Genomic DNA, 15,701 nt, shown 5'->3' with positions numbered 1-15,701 from the left:
ATACATGTTCGCAGAGTGAAGTCACAGTAGGGATATTATCTATATGTTTAATATTATATATTTAATTTATTCTCGAATTTATCGTAATGGCATGTCATAGATATGTTCATAGCAATTACCATTTAATTATTGTGTATATTCTATTTATGTACGCGAAGCATATTAAGCACCCCGATGACTCAGGAACCACTAACAAATAACTTATTTAAATGATTTACATTTAGTCTTTCAGAAGATTCTTTGTCGAAATCGAGAATATGATTAATTTCGCTAGTGTCACCAATTTCTTTAAATAGTAAACTGTATGCGATCAAAAACAACTTGTAAAAAAGTCTCTCTATTCAGTTTCTCGTAAAAAGTTGTAAGATAATTAGTCCCTACTTGAGGGATCTTCTGTCTTAAGTTATTATTTAATTAGCTAACCTATTACCTTATCATATCAATAATTAACACTAATTGTATGAAGCTTCTATGTCTGCTCGAAGTGCCTTAGTTTTGATGATTGATTAGTGAGTGAGTGACAAAATAAGAAACTTTGACTCTAAAACTACTGGTTCAAATTGAGTGAAATGTCGAATTTATACAATGCCTTAGTCATTGACAATTCAGGCGTCTAATTTCATACACAACGAAGCTATAGGGGGTCGATTATAGCCTGAACTGTTTCAAGAAAAGGATGGCTGTGTGGCATTTTCTGGCTTTATAGTTATCGCAGGATATGGTGAACCAAATTGTTTAAGATGTTATACTTAACACTATTTGAGAGATAGAGTTAAGAGCAGAATTTTAAAAGGAATTAAGTAAAAGAAAATGACATATGTTTTTAGTGTGTTTATTTACAATTTGGCAGTGATGGCGCACTTATTTACAGAGAGTTACGTTTGAGACCTTTGTTGAGCAAATCCGGAAAAATTTGAAAAAAACCATTAAAGCTTTGGATGCGTAATGCTACCATTGAAACGACAACAGCATTACGTAATAACGCTAGTGTGAAAACGGTAATGTAAAAACGCTCGCATTAAAATTTTAATAGGATTACGCTAGCATCGGATCGGTGATTACCAGGCGTGGAGGCCGAGACCGTAGGCGCCGTAGGCGGTGTATGGGGCAGCGATTCCGTAGGGGGAAACTCCGTAAGCGCCAACAATTGGGGCACCGGCATAGGCAGCGCGGACACCAGCGGCAACGCCGTCAATGGCGGCAACCTGGGATTGAGCGGCGGCGACGTAGTTCTGGGAAGCGGCAACATTGCCCCAGTAAGCGTTCTCGTGGAGGTTGCGGTTGGTTTCGGCGACCTGGCGGACGGCTTCGGTGTTGTGCTGGACGACGGCTTCAGCTGCTCTGGCCTGTCCTTCGCCGATGGCGCGGACGGTGTCCTGAGCGGCCACGGTGGCGTCGATGGCTGCGGCCTGGACGTCACCGGCGTTGGCGCCGTAGACCAATGGAGCTAGGATGGCGCTAGCTGAGGCATAGCCGATGAGGGCGACGAAAGCGATCTGGAAATGAATTGGTTACGTGAGAAATGATAAATAATTTAGAAGAGAAGAATAAAATTATATAAATTTAGGGAGGAGATACAATTTAAGCCCCACCGTAGTAACTGTTAGAACAATGGTAACTTCTTCAAGTTATTATTAAGGGCCGCTATGATTTTTGGGTCGAACAGTTATAAAAAAGGACGAGAGGTTACAAAACATTGTATAATGCTTTCAAGGGAAAGTGCTTAGATTTTTAAAGGCTTTAATGAGGGATAAGTTGTATAATACATTTGGTTGCTAGTTTGATATGGCTAATTGTGTTTATTTTTCAATTTATCCATCATAAAATGCAAAAACTATTACAATGAAAACTGCTATCTGAAGTCTTTTGAAGAATTCGTTGTTCTATTCGAATTATGTCCAGTACGCAAGTTTTCCATTCGAAATAATTAGGTAGTATTGTTCGGGATGACGACAAGTATTTGTAGTATTGTGATATTTGTTTGTGCCGCGTGACAAGGTAAATCATTTATACACTAAAGTATTGAAGGTCGATGTGAAACACACAAGAATGTTACAATTGACTGGCAATGGCTCACACGGCTTTTATAAAATACTAAATGTTTTCTGCGGTTCCACCCGCAATTCTTTAGCACTATGTTCTATAGCCTCTTAAATGCAAGGCGTTTTTTTGTAGATTTGTCTTCTATAATGTACATTGCTCTATTGTCAATAGTTTCCGCAGAATATAGAAGTCTTTATTGGTCTTCACACCTTAATACTATCGTATTTATATATAACGTAGGCCACGTTCATCCAGGATTTAGGGTTCTAACGGTGAAAGAATTTTATTAATTCGGGCTAGTTTTGGGGCCTATTCAATACAAACAATCAAATCTTTCCTCTTTGTAAATTCTAGTATAGATCATCGTTTCTCAAGCGGGGGTTCGAGTTTGTTTAAAAATAATAAATACAAACTACAAAAGATTCATTAAAAATAGCGCCTATGTACAAATTATTATAATTCGACAGTAACGGGTTCGCAAGACTGTTTTATTTAACTTTTTGGCTAAGTCGTGTGTTGAATTTAGCGAACTCAAAGTCAAAAATCATCTATTCATGTAGGTAACACAATGTACACTTATGAACGTCAAAAGGCACATGCATTGCTTAGGATGTACTTAGCACGTTAACTCTAATGTTCGTGGTTTTTCTCGTATAAAGAAAAACAAAGCGTGGAAACCGGACATTAAGGCGTAACTTAACGTGTGGTTATTCACCGACATAAATGTTTACAATCGGGTTTTAATTGATTTTCCAAGGAAAATTTGTATTTTCACAAAATTAGTGTAAATTCCTGAATCGTTAACGAGAAATCGACTAAAATTATTTGAAGGATTTGAAAATCGGAACGAATTTTAATTATATTATTTACTTTATTGGGAATTTATTGGATTTTGTCCTGTGTTTTAAGACCATCAGACACCAAGGTAAAAACCCTTTAAAGTTTTGGTTTAAAAAAATCAGTGGCGCTACAACCTTTTTTGGTCTGGGCCTCACATTAGTCCGCCTCTTATGCCTGCCCAGAGTATAAGGCAAGCCGGTTTAATCACGACGTTTTCTTTCGTACGAGTGAATGTTAATTGCTCATTAAAAGACGTAGTTTCAACACTATTTTTAACACGTTTTAAATTTTAATCAAAAAGGGATATTTTAAAGACAGTTATGATAACAACTGATAAGGTGGTCTTACCAGGAATCTCATGTTGCACTTCTGTTGACTGCTACTGAGCTACTGAATGCAAACAGAATGCCTACACGGCCTTTTATACGCGAAGGAAAGTTGCTGAGTTCGGAAGTTTGCGGAAATCAAGTTTAAAGGCTCTATTTACAAGTTTTAAAAAGGGCAGGGTTTTTTGATATATATGGAGCGGACGTAAAAAATATGTTTTTAATCAATGTGTGATTAATGTATCGTATTTATTTAAGCTTGGTAACGGCAAGTAGTTTAGATGTTCGATTTTTAAATTTAAAATTGGCAGTCTAAAGAGTATTGGATTTTTTTTGGAATATTCATTTTTATTTGAATAAGTATAGCGGGTGTGGAGAGTATTCTTATTTATTTTTATAAGATTCGATTTTTAAATTTTAAGATATTAAATATATAGAGCGAGAAAACGAAAAAATATTCTTTGTTTAAATTTAAATAATGTAATTTGTACTGTCGGGTAGTTTTTTTGCTATATTTAACTAAAGATTCTTTTTTTTTTATTTTGATGGCAAGTGACAGTAAATAGCATAGACATATTTGAACCATAGTAATTATAGAATACGTAAAGAGGTATAACAAGAATATTATGTTTCATAGAGTTTTCTCTATCAGTCTTAGATATGAATAAGAAACGTTTACAAAACTGTGCGTTTGAACGCTAGCGATGTACCAAGGGACTTAGTATGATATTAGTGCTCATAGGTGCAGTGTGTAGGACAAAATTAGTCTAAGATCCAAATTTTAAAATATTTTATTATTACTGACAAAACCTGTAGAAATTGATATTTTTAATTTTTAAACACTCCAACACTTCTCTATGCTTCGAAACAGCCCCCATGACATACCATACATTCTTATTTTGTACAAATACAGTTTTTTTTATAAAGTTATTTTACTCTATGGCGCCTTGTAAAGCTAATATACAGATTAGACTTAGTAAAACCTTTTTTGTCAAATATATTCAGTAAATCACAGGAACACATCGCAGAATTTAGTTTCATTTTTAAATTTTATTATAAAGTTTCATAAAATTAAATGATGGCAATTAAATTGAATATTGGACGGACTCCATTTTTGAATTTTTCTTATTTAAATAAGAAAAGAGATGGCATCAAATCTCTATGGACTGTTGAAAGGTGAATACAGAAATTGGGCGTTGCTTTTAGTTCAGTCAACGATTATCTAGTTGATAAAAGGGCCTGGGACTAGTGCTAGACAGGCTACCTCTAATTAATTTGCGATATTTGTTTTAAAATAAGTGTTATTTGATGATTTGATATTTTAAAAGAGTACCGAGAGTTTTTTACGCCGGCTTTTTCTCTCGGCCTACACCCTCTGTCTTCTTTGCCGATGAGTAGGGATGCCTACAAATTGAAATTTAATGACGTGGAATAAGTGATACATGTATCTTATGTTCCATAGTAAACATATTTTATTTTATTTCTATTTTTAAATTAGTTAAAAATATTTTAAGTATAAAGAGTTTCTATTGACAAATGACCTTGCTTTTATTTTAGAATGCAATATATTTAATCTAAAAATATAATTTCGTGTAGCATTAAACAAAACACTATTTAACTAATCGTTTTAAATTTAAAAAGTTTATAAGTACGTTTCTTATTCATTTGTCAAAATTTAGGTTAAATACACTCTATTACACAATAATTATGCTAGTATAATAAGGATATGTAGATTAAAAAATATTAAGTTTTATACACTATAGAAAATAATAATAGAAAGTTTAACAGTTCGAAGTTGCGCGATGGCGTGGGATAATATTTTAACTCTCATGAGAAAACTGTCCACATCTTAAGTGATACCGCCCATGGACACTCTCAATGCCAGACGGCTCACGACTGCTTTATGTTTTAAGAAGCGGTACGCTCTTTTCTTGAAGAACTCTAGACCAATAACCAAGTCTTGCTTCTCAGCATAAAATTTGTGAGATCCATGTCCATTCATTCCCCACAGGGACCTTCTGTCTTTAATAACGAAATTAGCTAACTTAACATCTGATAGTGACCATATCAATATTAAATGTATTCTTGAAGCTCTTGTGTCTGCTAGAAGTGTTGTTTCTTCTTATTAACCACAACGAATTAATAAGGTGGAAAATGTCCTGAACTGCTTCGAGAAAAGGATAGTACTGTCGTGCGTTTTTGCTCGATCTGGCAGGGGAACTACCGTTTCCCCAGATAAGTATAAATCCAGGGTACCTACGACTCCAGAGTGTAGAGCAAGCAGAGAAGAAAGAAATTATCTAGAAGTTAGGCTAGCACTGCTCAGTGTTAGGAACCCATATCTCAAAAACAGAATCCTTTTTGATGACATCAACTGTTCCTTAAGAGATTCAAGTAGTTATCAAGCAGGCTGAATGCAAAATTCCACCTTGACCTTGACATCTGGCGTTACACGAGCGTTTTACTTCTTGCTTACCACTTTATGGAACCAGCTGCCAATCTAAGTATTTCCTTCAAGAGAAGATCCTACTTTTCGACGTATGAACTCCTGAATCGTCTGCGTACCGTAGGTAAATAGTAAGTCTAGTAAATTACTGATTTTAATTAATTAAAATAACTGTCTTATTAACCTAGCTGTTCACTCCGTAGCTAAGGTAAAAGATTAAAATATAATAACAAACATTTATATTTAAAAAATGTATCAATATTTCTAGAAACAGAAAGTCGCAGCTATCTCAAAATACTTCCCAAGCGAGGTTACCAAAAATACGTCGTAACAAAGAATCTTCTGAAGATTCAGATCGTCTCGCAAGTCAGAGAGTACGTATCGCAGCGCTTCGCAGAGAATAGAGTTAGAATCTCGCAAAGGCGTGTACGTGAATCTAGCGCGGAACGCTCGCAGCGGCTTATGGCACAGAGAGATAGGCAACAGTCGTTGAGAACTAGAACGCGCAAGAGAATATTAGCCCATAGTAATAGTTTGGCATTCAGCTACGATCCACAAATTGATTATGCTCATAAGTTATGGGCATACATTCTGTTATGTTATCAGACACAATTGCTTTCTTTATTACTACATATGGGTATTGACTGTAGACTGTACAGTAATATGTAATGTATCTAATTATTACTAGCTTACATATACTCTAAACCTCAGTGAAATGTTTTTTTAATAATTACACGTTGATGACATTTATTCTGTTATCATTTTGTTTTCAATCATCAAGTCCCGTCAAAGGGAGTCAGCGATACACTATTTCTAAATACATTATTAATTAGGTGCTATTTACTGTAAGTTTATGCCAAAATACATGATTTTTTTTATAAATATTTAAAATTTTAAATCGGAAACATTCTTAATAAAGTTACTCCTTCGCAAGCGACTATTAATTGTGAACATTTTATTGTCGGGGTATCGGCGACCTCAGTTCCCGTGCTGTCTTCTAATAGCCATACAATTCCTGACGTTTTTGTATCCTATCGATACAGTTCCTACATTAACTGCAGCGCTGACGCAACCTTGGTATAAAATCTCATTATGTTGACCACAAGTACTCGTATAATTAAATTATTGTAATGCAAATAGTTGGACTATTAATTTGAGTTTCATAATATATTCAAGGTGTTCTGCATTATTTAAATATTCTTATCAGTTAACGATTCCGTACACAAGTTGGCCAAGTGGCTTCAGCGCCCTTGGGTAGATTGCCTTGGTGAACCCCGAGGGACCTTAGGAGCGTGTGAATGGTTCAGTTGTTTTTAGTGGCCCTACCCACTTGCTACCCCTCTGAATAGCAGAGGGCTTTGAGTGTAGACCCAACCCCAAGGCTGCGTAATCGCTTTCTCTCCTCATTTTCGCCGAAGGAAAATATCGTGAGGAAACCGGCTTGCCTTAGACCCAACACGATGTTTGTCAAGCACAGGGGGCTAATTACTTGCCTATTAGATTGACAAATGAAACATATACAGACATCTGAGGCCCAGTGCCTACCTAAAAAGGGCGTAACACCACTGATTTATATTTTCCAATCTACACTTATAAATATATATAAAGAGGAAATATTTGATTGTTTGCATTCCAAAAGTACAGAATTTGAGAACATAGGCTAGAAATGTTCGATAGTGATAAGGTGTGAGTATTGACAATGTACTACAGTTTTATAGAAAACGTCAATCTAAAAAGTCCATAATGTATTAATACATATTTAATCATGCGCTAGTAACTATCTATACTAATATTATAAAGAGGAAAGATTGGTATGTAAGTATGTTTGTAACGAATTGGCTCAAAAAGGACTTTTTTACTGGACTGATTTTAAATCTGTTTCACCATTTGAATGCTACATTAACACTAATTGAAATAGGCTATTTTAATTGCAAGAAAAACAAAGGAACCCTACTAAAACTACAATAATGTTACCCAAGGTGTAAAAATAATGCCTATAAAATATCTTTCATCGCATGCGCTGCGAAAACTATTGATGATAGAACAAAAAAGTGTTCCACAATATTGAAGAACATATCAATATCTACAAAAAATGTTTAAAACATATATGTCCACCCGAGCGAAGCCGGGACGGGCCGCTAGTGTTAATATATTTTAAATGATTGTTTTTGTTAATTAGAATTTTTTTATACAGTATATTCCACGGGTAATAAAGCCGCTCAAAAAGTAGCTAATGGGAAGGTGTCTGGAAGGAGGAATTCTGGATTGGGAGATTCAATTAGGGTGTCGGTCAGATTAAGCTGAATTACGAGCCAAGTCGGACCCCGTTCACAAAGACGTTGCTATTGAATGCTGTCTCCGACACTATATCTTTATATGCTCGCAGAGTGAAGTCACAGTAGGGATATTGTCTAATGTTTAATATTATATATTTAATTTATTCTCGAATTTATCGTAATGGCATGTCATAGTAATGTTCATAGCAATTACCATTTAATTATTTTGTATATTCTATTTATGTTCGCGAAGCAAATATACAGTAAAAATAAAATCTTATATTATACTCCGATGACCCAGGAACCACTAACAAATAACTTATTATAATGAGCTTTAAGAGTATTTCAGAAGACTTTTTGTCCAAATCGAGATTATGATTAATTTCTCTAATGTCACCCATTTCTATAAACAGTAAACTGTATGCCATCAAAAACAACTTGTAAAAAACAAGTATCGTCAGTTAGTCAGTTATTCAGTCCTTGAGGGATCTTCTATCTTAAATTATTACGTAATTAGCTAACCTATCATCTTATAGTATATCAATATTAAACACTAATTGTATTCTTGAAGCTTCTGTGTCTGCTCGAAGTGCCTAAGAGTTCTGATGACCGGTCAGTGAGTAAGTGACAAATTTAAGAAACTTTGACTTAAGCTACTGGTTAAAATTGAATGAAATTTCGAATTTATACAATGCCTCCTTAGTCATTGACAATTCAGGCGTCTAATTTTATACACAACGAAGCTATAGGGGGTTGAAAATGGCCTGAACGGTTTCAAGAAAAGGATGACTGTGTGGCTTTTTCTGGCTTATAAAGCCATCGCAAGTTATCGCAGGATGTGGTGAACCAAATTGTTTAACATGTTATAGTTTTAAAAGGAATTAAGTAAAAGAAAATGACATATGTTTTTAGTGTGTTTATTTACACTTTGGCAGTGATGGCGCACTTATTTACAGAGAGTTACGTTTGAGACCTTTGTTGAGCAAATCCGGGAAAATTTGAAAAAAACCATTAAAGCTTTGGATGCGTAATGCTACCATTGAAACGCCAACAGCATTACGTAATAACGCTAGCGTGAAAACGGTAATGTAAAAACGCTCGCATTAAAACGGTAATGTTAAAACGCTAGCATCAAAATGGTAATACGATTACGCTAGCATCGGGTCGGTGATTACCAGGCGTGGAGGCCGAGACCGTACGCGCCGTAGGCGGTGTATGGGGCAGCGATTCCGTAGGGGGAAACTCCGTAAGCGCCAACAATTGGGGCACCGGCATAGGCAGCGCGGACACCAGCGGCAACGCCGTCAATGGCGGCAACCTGGGATTGAGCGGCGGCGACGTAGTTCTGGGAAGCGGCAACATTGCCCCAGTAAGCGTTCTCGTGGAGGTTGCGGTTGGTTTCGGCGACCTGGCGGACGGCTTCGGTGTTGTGCTGGACGACGGCTTCAGCTGCTCTGGCCTGTCCTTCGCCGATGGCGCGGACGGTGTCCTGAGCGGCCACGGTGGCGTCGATGGCTGCGGCCTGGACGTCACCGGCGTTGGCGCCGTAGACCAATGGAGCTAGGATGGCGCTAGCTGAGGCATAGCCGATGAGGGCGACGAAAGCGATCTGGAATTGAATTGGTTGCGTGAGACATGATAAATAATTTAGAAGAGAAGAATAAAATTATATAAATTTAGGGAGGAGATACAATTTAAGCTCTTGTAACTTCTTCAAGTTATTATTTATGGCCGCTATGATTTTTGGGTCGAACAGTTATAAAAAAAGACGAGAGGTTACATAACACTGTATAATGCTTTCAAGGGGAAGTGCTTAGATTTTTAAAGGCTTTATTGAGGGATAGGTTTTGTGACACATTTGCTTGCTAGTTTGATATGGCTAATTGTGTTTATTTTTTCAATTTATCCATCATAAAATGCAAAAAGATTTCAATGAAAACTGCTATCTGAAATCTTTTAAAGAAATCGTTCTTCTGTTCGAATTATGTTCAATACGCAAGTTTTCCATACAAATGACTTAGCTATTATATGTATTGTTCGGGATGACGACAAGTATTTGGGCATGTATACGAGTGTTTCTTTGTCACGCGTGACAAGGCAAATCATTTAGACACTAAAGTATTGAAGGTCGATGTGAAATATACACACACAGTCAAGAATGTTATAATTGACTGGCAATGGCTCACACGGCTTTTAGAAAATACTAGCTATGCTCTTCGTGTTCACCCGCAATTCGGTAGCACGATGTTCTATATCTTTTAAATGTTTCTCAAGCGGGGGTTCGAGTTTGTTTTAATAAGGTCGCAGTCTGTTGAAAAATAATAAATACAAAATACCTATAGGCACAAAATATTCATTAAACATAGCGGCACTATGTACATATAATTTTATAACTTTACAGTGACCTGGTCGCAAGACTGTTTAACTTACTGGCTTTTTCGTGGTCGACGTAAAAATTAGTGAGAAACGATGGTATAGATATATTCGTGTGTTGCACGTGCCTTGCTAAGGCTTAAGGTTCGATTTTTTTCACATTTTCTCGTATAAAGGAAAACAATGCGTGGAAACCGGACATTAAGACGTAACTTCACGTGTGGTTAATCACCGATATAAGTGTTTACGATCGGGGTTTTAATTGATTTTCCACAAAATTAGTGTAATGTTACTTCCTAAATCGTCAACGAGAAATCGACTACAATTATTTGAAAATCCGAATAAATTTTAATTAAAATTTACTTTGGAATCTAATGGATTTTGTCCTGTGTTTTAGACTATCAGACACCAAGGACCATCAAAAGAAAGAAATCAGTCATGCTTTTTTGGTCTGGGTCTCATCTTTGTTTCATGATTTGACATTTGTCCGCCTCCTGTGCCTGACACACGCCTAAGGGTCTAAGGCAAGCCGGTTTAATCACGATGTTTTCCTTCGTACGAGTAAGTGTTAATTGCGCATTAAAAGTCCATTGGTGCACAGCTGGGGTTTGAACCTCAGGGATGAGAGTCGCACGCGGAAGCCACTAGGCCAACACTACTCTTTAAGTATATTACTTTCATTGTCTAAAATTTAGTGAGCAGTTCCAGAACCTTGACCACGCATTAGTATTCCAAGCGAGTTACATTGAATGAATACTTGCGTAATGTGTTATAACATTAGTACGTAGTATGTTAGTATGACAACTGTCTATATGTCATACCATCTATCTTGGCGAATATTTATGTTACCGGACCGAATAATATTACCGCTAGATAATCGCGGCCTGTTTTTCCAGCTGTTCGAGGCTGGGATTTTGATTGTGTCTGATATTATTTATAAACGGTTTGATACTTTGGAAATTGAACTAAATTTAATAATTAGAAACAGGCAAGGAGCCTTTGAGATGTTTTACGTAGGATAAATCGTTACGAATGGCATTTCGGTTATCACAAGAAAAGTCATGATTAATTCCTTGAATATTTACCCTAGAAAAAACTTAATAAATTTGCCAATTGAATGTTTAAGATATGATGATGCAAATGTCAATATTTAATTAATTAAATCATTTATAATGTCAAACCAAAAGTTTCGAGCCAGTTCTTAAATTGAAGGTGTGTTAAAAAATACATCTTCCTTTTGAAAGTACCTACTAAAAACACTACTTTACTAAACCCTTCTCAACTAATAAATTTAAAACATTATTATCACATTTGAAATGTTTAAAATGACAAAGAAAGTATTATACGGCGTACCCATAACCTATAAACACTACTTAACTAAACCCTCTCAACTTATAAATTTAAAATTTACATTTTTTTATCACAATTTGAATGTTAAATCAAAAAGAGTGTTTATGGGATAATTTAAAGACAGTTATGATAACAACTGATAAGGTTGTCTTACCAGGAATCTCATGTTGCACTTCTATTGACTGCTACTGAGCTACTGAATGCAAACAGAATGCCTACACGGCCTTTTATACGCGAAGGAAAGTTGCTGAGTTGGGAAGTTTGCGGAAATCAAGTTTAAAGGCTCTATTTACAAGTTTTAAAAAGGGCAGGGTTTTTTGAATGACATTATATGGAGCGGACGAAAAAATAATTTTATAATCAATGTGTGATTAATGTATCGTATTTCTTTAAGCTTGGTAACGGCAAGTGGTTTTGATGTTCGATTTTTAAATTTTAAATTGGCATTGTGTTTTGTAATATGTGTAGACATGTTCGATTTTTAAATCTTAAATTGAATTAGTATAGCGGGTGTGGAGAAGATGTTTTTACAAGATTCGATTTTAAAATTTTATGTACTATATAGAGCGAGAATAACGAAAAAATATTCTATGTTTAAATTTAACTAATTTAATTTGTAAAGCGGGTGTTGAATAGTTTTTTTGGTATATAATAACTAAAGATTCTATTTTTAAATTTTGTTGGCAAATGACATTAAATAGAATAGACATATTTTAACCATAGTAATTATAGAATACGTAAAGAGGTATAACAAGAATATTATTTGTCATAGATTTTTTTCTATCAATTTAGTATCAAAAACGGTTACAAAATTGTGCGTTTGAACGCTAGCAGGTGCATTGTGTAGGACAAAATTAGTCTAAGGTCTAAATTTTTTAATATTTTATTATTACTGACAGAACCTGTAGAAATTGATATTTTTAAATTGTAAACAAGCCAACACTTTTCTATGCTTCGAAACAGGCCCTATGACATACCATACATTCTTATTTTGTACAAATACAATTTTATAATAGTTATTTTACTCTATAGCGCCTTGTAAAGATTAGACTTAGTAAAACCTTTTTTGTCAAAAATATTCAGTAAATCAAGCACAGAAAGAATACATCGCAGATTTTAGAGCTGATTTACACAGGGTCAGTAACTGACTACAAATTCGAGGCAAGTCAGTGCTGACCCGAAAAAAACCCTGTGTAAACTGATTTGAAGTCAGTACAGTGGCTTGAAGTCAGCGCTGACTTGAATATTCGGACACGAATATTTTAAAGTCAGCTGGCGCCCCCCACCACCCGCGCACCCCCGCGCCAGCCAAATAAACCCCGTGTAAACAGACAAGTCAGTGCGTGGTTAGTCACTGCCGCTGCGTTGTAGAGTGACCACGTTTTTTTCGCTGGCGATAAAAATGAAGCTTAGCGAAGACGAAACCTTAAAATTGGTGCAATTATATGGCGAAAACGAGTGCTTTTGGGATATTAAATCCCTAAATTACCGCAATAAAGAAATGCGGTCAACAGCGTTGCAAAATATGGCTCAACAAATGCAAATCGAAGGGCTCACTTCTACTGAAGTAAAAAATAAAATTAAAGCCATAAGGGCTACATAGTACATATTATTTAGAGCTCGACAAGATACAAAAATCCACCAGATCTGGCGCTAGTGGGAACGTATATGTCCCAAAAGTCAAGTGGTTTCAAGAACTGGACGGCTTTATAAAAAATGCTATTGTAAATAAATAAATAAATTTTTCAACAAATAATTAAATCGTCGTTTCAGTTGTTTTCGCGAATTCATTTTTCCCACTGACTTCACACACGTGTGGTCATCGTGAGAAACGCACCACTACTACTTACTTCATGTAAACAGTTAAAGACAGTCGCGGCGCCGACATTGGCGTTGCGACTGACTTGTCTACTTACCCTGTGTAAATCAGCCATTACTTTCATTTTTAAATATTATTATAAAGTTTCATAAAATTAAATGATGGCAATTAAATTGGATATTGAACGGATTCCATTTTTGAATTTTTCTTATTTAAATATGAAAAGAGGCTTCAAATCTCTATGGACAGTTGAAAGGTCAATACAGAAATTGGGCGTGGCTTTTATAGACCACAAGCCCATGAACAAAAAATACCTGTGAAATGACCCAACGTGAATTACGCTTAGAAGGCTGTTACTATATCTGAAAATAGCTCTGAGCACTATGCCGTCATTTCTGAGCGGTACATGTGAGTACGTGAGGGAATGGACTTTCTCAGGTACAATGGGGGAATTTCGACTAATTATTAATGTACGGCTTTGTTATAAGTGTATAGATGATTAAAAATAAATGTCGAAAAACCTAGTGCCGTACAAAAGTGATGGTGCCGGAAGTCGGTGCAAATTTTTAATTCGACGACAGTTGCAGAAGCAATATAGGTCATTTATTACTGTACGGCATTTGTGTGATTCCTTTTGGACACATATACAGATACTTTACCCGTAAACGCCGTACATATTCCCAGCGGAGCGGTCGAAAGCCAAGGGTCGCAACATATGTCTGATTAGCATATAGGTGATGATGATATGAATCAACATAAAATTAAATGATATTGAGAGTACTTCACAAATAGATAACATTTTCCAGCATGCCGTACATTTTTTGTGGAACACATAGGTGTATGGGGTAAATTACTTTTCTCAGAAAAGAGTCATTTCCGGTGACTTTTATCTGTACGGCAATAACACAGGTTATTAATACTTTAGACAATCTTCAATAAAAGATAAATGCCGTACACTTTCGATAGTCCGCTACCACCGCCTACCAATACAGGGCGTCCCAAAGTTATGGGAAATGAAGGGAAAGTACCTTAAATATCGTAGATAGGGTATTTTACTAAAAGAAGACTTTATGTTATTTTTAAAAGTTATTAATTCTGCATTCAAAGATTTTTTAAAAATTACTTGTTTCGTCTGGGAATCGAACTGACTTAAATGTAAAAAAAAACACCCTTACTTTTATGATGCCAATCGAAAGAATGGCCAAAAACTAATAACTCTTCTTAAGTAACATAGTATTTTAAAAGAAAGGAACAGCGTGAATGTATCTTTTTAATCAAATTAAAAACATTATCTATCGTATTCGGCCTAAAAAAATCCCCTACGAGTCTGTTACTTTAGAAAAGTTATTAGGTTTTGGCCATTCTTTCGATTGGCATCATAAAAGTAAGGGTGTTTTTTTTTTAAATTTAAGCCGGTTAGATTTCCAGACGAGGCAAGTAGTTTTTAAAAAATCTTTGAATGCAGAATTACTAACTTTTATAAATAACATAAAGTCTTCTTTTAGTAAAATACCCTATCTGCGATATTTAAGGTACTTTCCCTTTGTGTCTCATAACTTTGGGACGCCCTGTATTATATATATTTTTGTTAAAAATATTTTTCCTTTACCTCTCTCTGCTGGTACGATAAGGCTGTAAATATACTTTACAGCCTTATGGTAGTATACTCAGATATGTACAGTTATTAATGACCTTAAGGGATACCTCAAACGTCGTCGAAGTTTTTATCAGCTGTAAATAATAATCTGGAGTAAAATGTACGGCATCTGGTTTTTTTTGTTTATTTATATTTGTTACATATAAAATAACAATAATCTTTGAAAATATTACTCCCCATATTACTCTAGGAGCATTTGAAAAGTCATCTAAATTTCGGATATCTCATATATTTTTTATCATAATATTTTTATTTGTTACCATTTATAATGAACGGCTATAATGTACAACGGTAATATTTAGTAACATTATGTAAAAAAACAAGTTGCCGTACATTATTCTCTGATCTTACAGCAGTAAGAACTTGGTAAATCCTGAAATTTCGATAAATATTTAATTACACAAATATTAACTATAATATTTGGACGGCATAATTATAAAACATTATTGTCCGTGTTAAATAATATTTTGAACATGTTGCCGTACATTTTACAATGACCTTAGGGTATATGGGTGTAGGGGTAGGGTTCCGACCCTTGGCTTTCGACCGCTCCGCTGGAAATATGTACGGC

General features: G+C 35.4%; 3 protein-coding genes across 6 annotated transcripts in view; 1 reads left to right on the top strand and 2 right to left on the bottom strand.

Annotated features, from left to right (window-relative positions):
• Positions 1-15,701, top strand: part of LOC125062329 (WD repeat-containing protein 7) — a 139,886-nt gene that overhangs the window by 73,040 nt on the left and 51,145 nt on the right. The gene's annotated exons all lie outside the window — the stretch shown is intronic.
• On the bottom strand, positions 817-3,362 carry LOC125062336 (cuticle protein 1-like). The gene is made up of 2 exons (XM_047668176.1): positions 3,232-3,362; positions 817-1,496 (listed from the first exon to the last, which is right to left on the bottom strand). Exons 1-2 carry the CDS (start codon positions 3,241-3,243, stop codon positions 1,059-1,061), a joined length of 450 nt encoding a protein of 149 aa, XP_047524132.1. The 5' UTR covers positions 3,244-3,362; the 3' UTR covers positions 817-1,058.
• Positions 8,833-11,939, bottom strand: LOC125062335 (cuticle protein 1-like). Its single transcript, XM_047668174.1, has 2 exons — positions 11,809-11,939; positions 8,833-9,540 (listed from the first exon to the last, which is right to left on the bottom strand). The coding sequence occupies exons 1-2, from the start codon at positions 11,818-11,820 to the stop codon at positions 9,103-9,105; spliced, it is 450 nt and encodes a 149-aa protein (XP_047524130.1). The 5' UTR covers positions 11,821-11,939; the 3' UTR covers positions 8,833-9,102.

This window comes from Pieris napi, chromosome Z, assembly GCF_905475465.1.
Source record: "Pieris napi chromosome Z, ilPieNapi1.2, whole genome shotgun sequence".
Classification (NCBI taxonomy): domain Eukaryota; kingdom Metazoa; phylum Arthropoda; class Insecta; order Lepidoptera; family Pieridae; genus Pieris; species Pieris napi.
The sequence above is the reverse complement of the archived record's forward strand: the minus strand, read 5'-3'. Positions and strand labels throughout refer to the sequence as shown.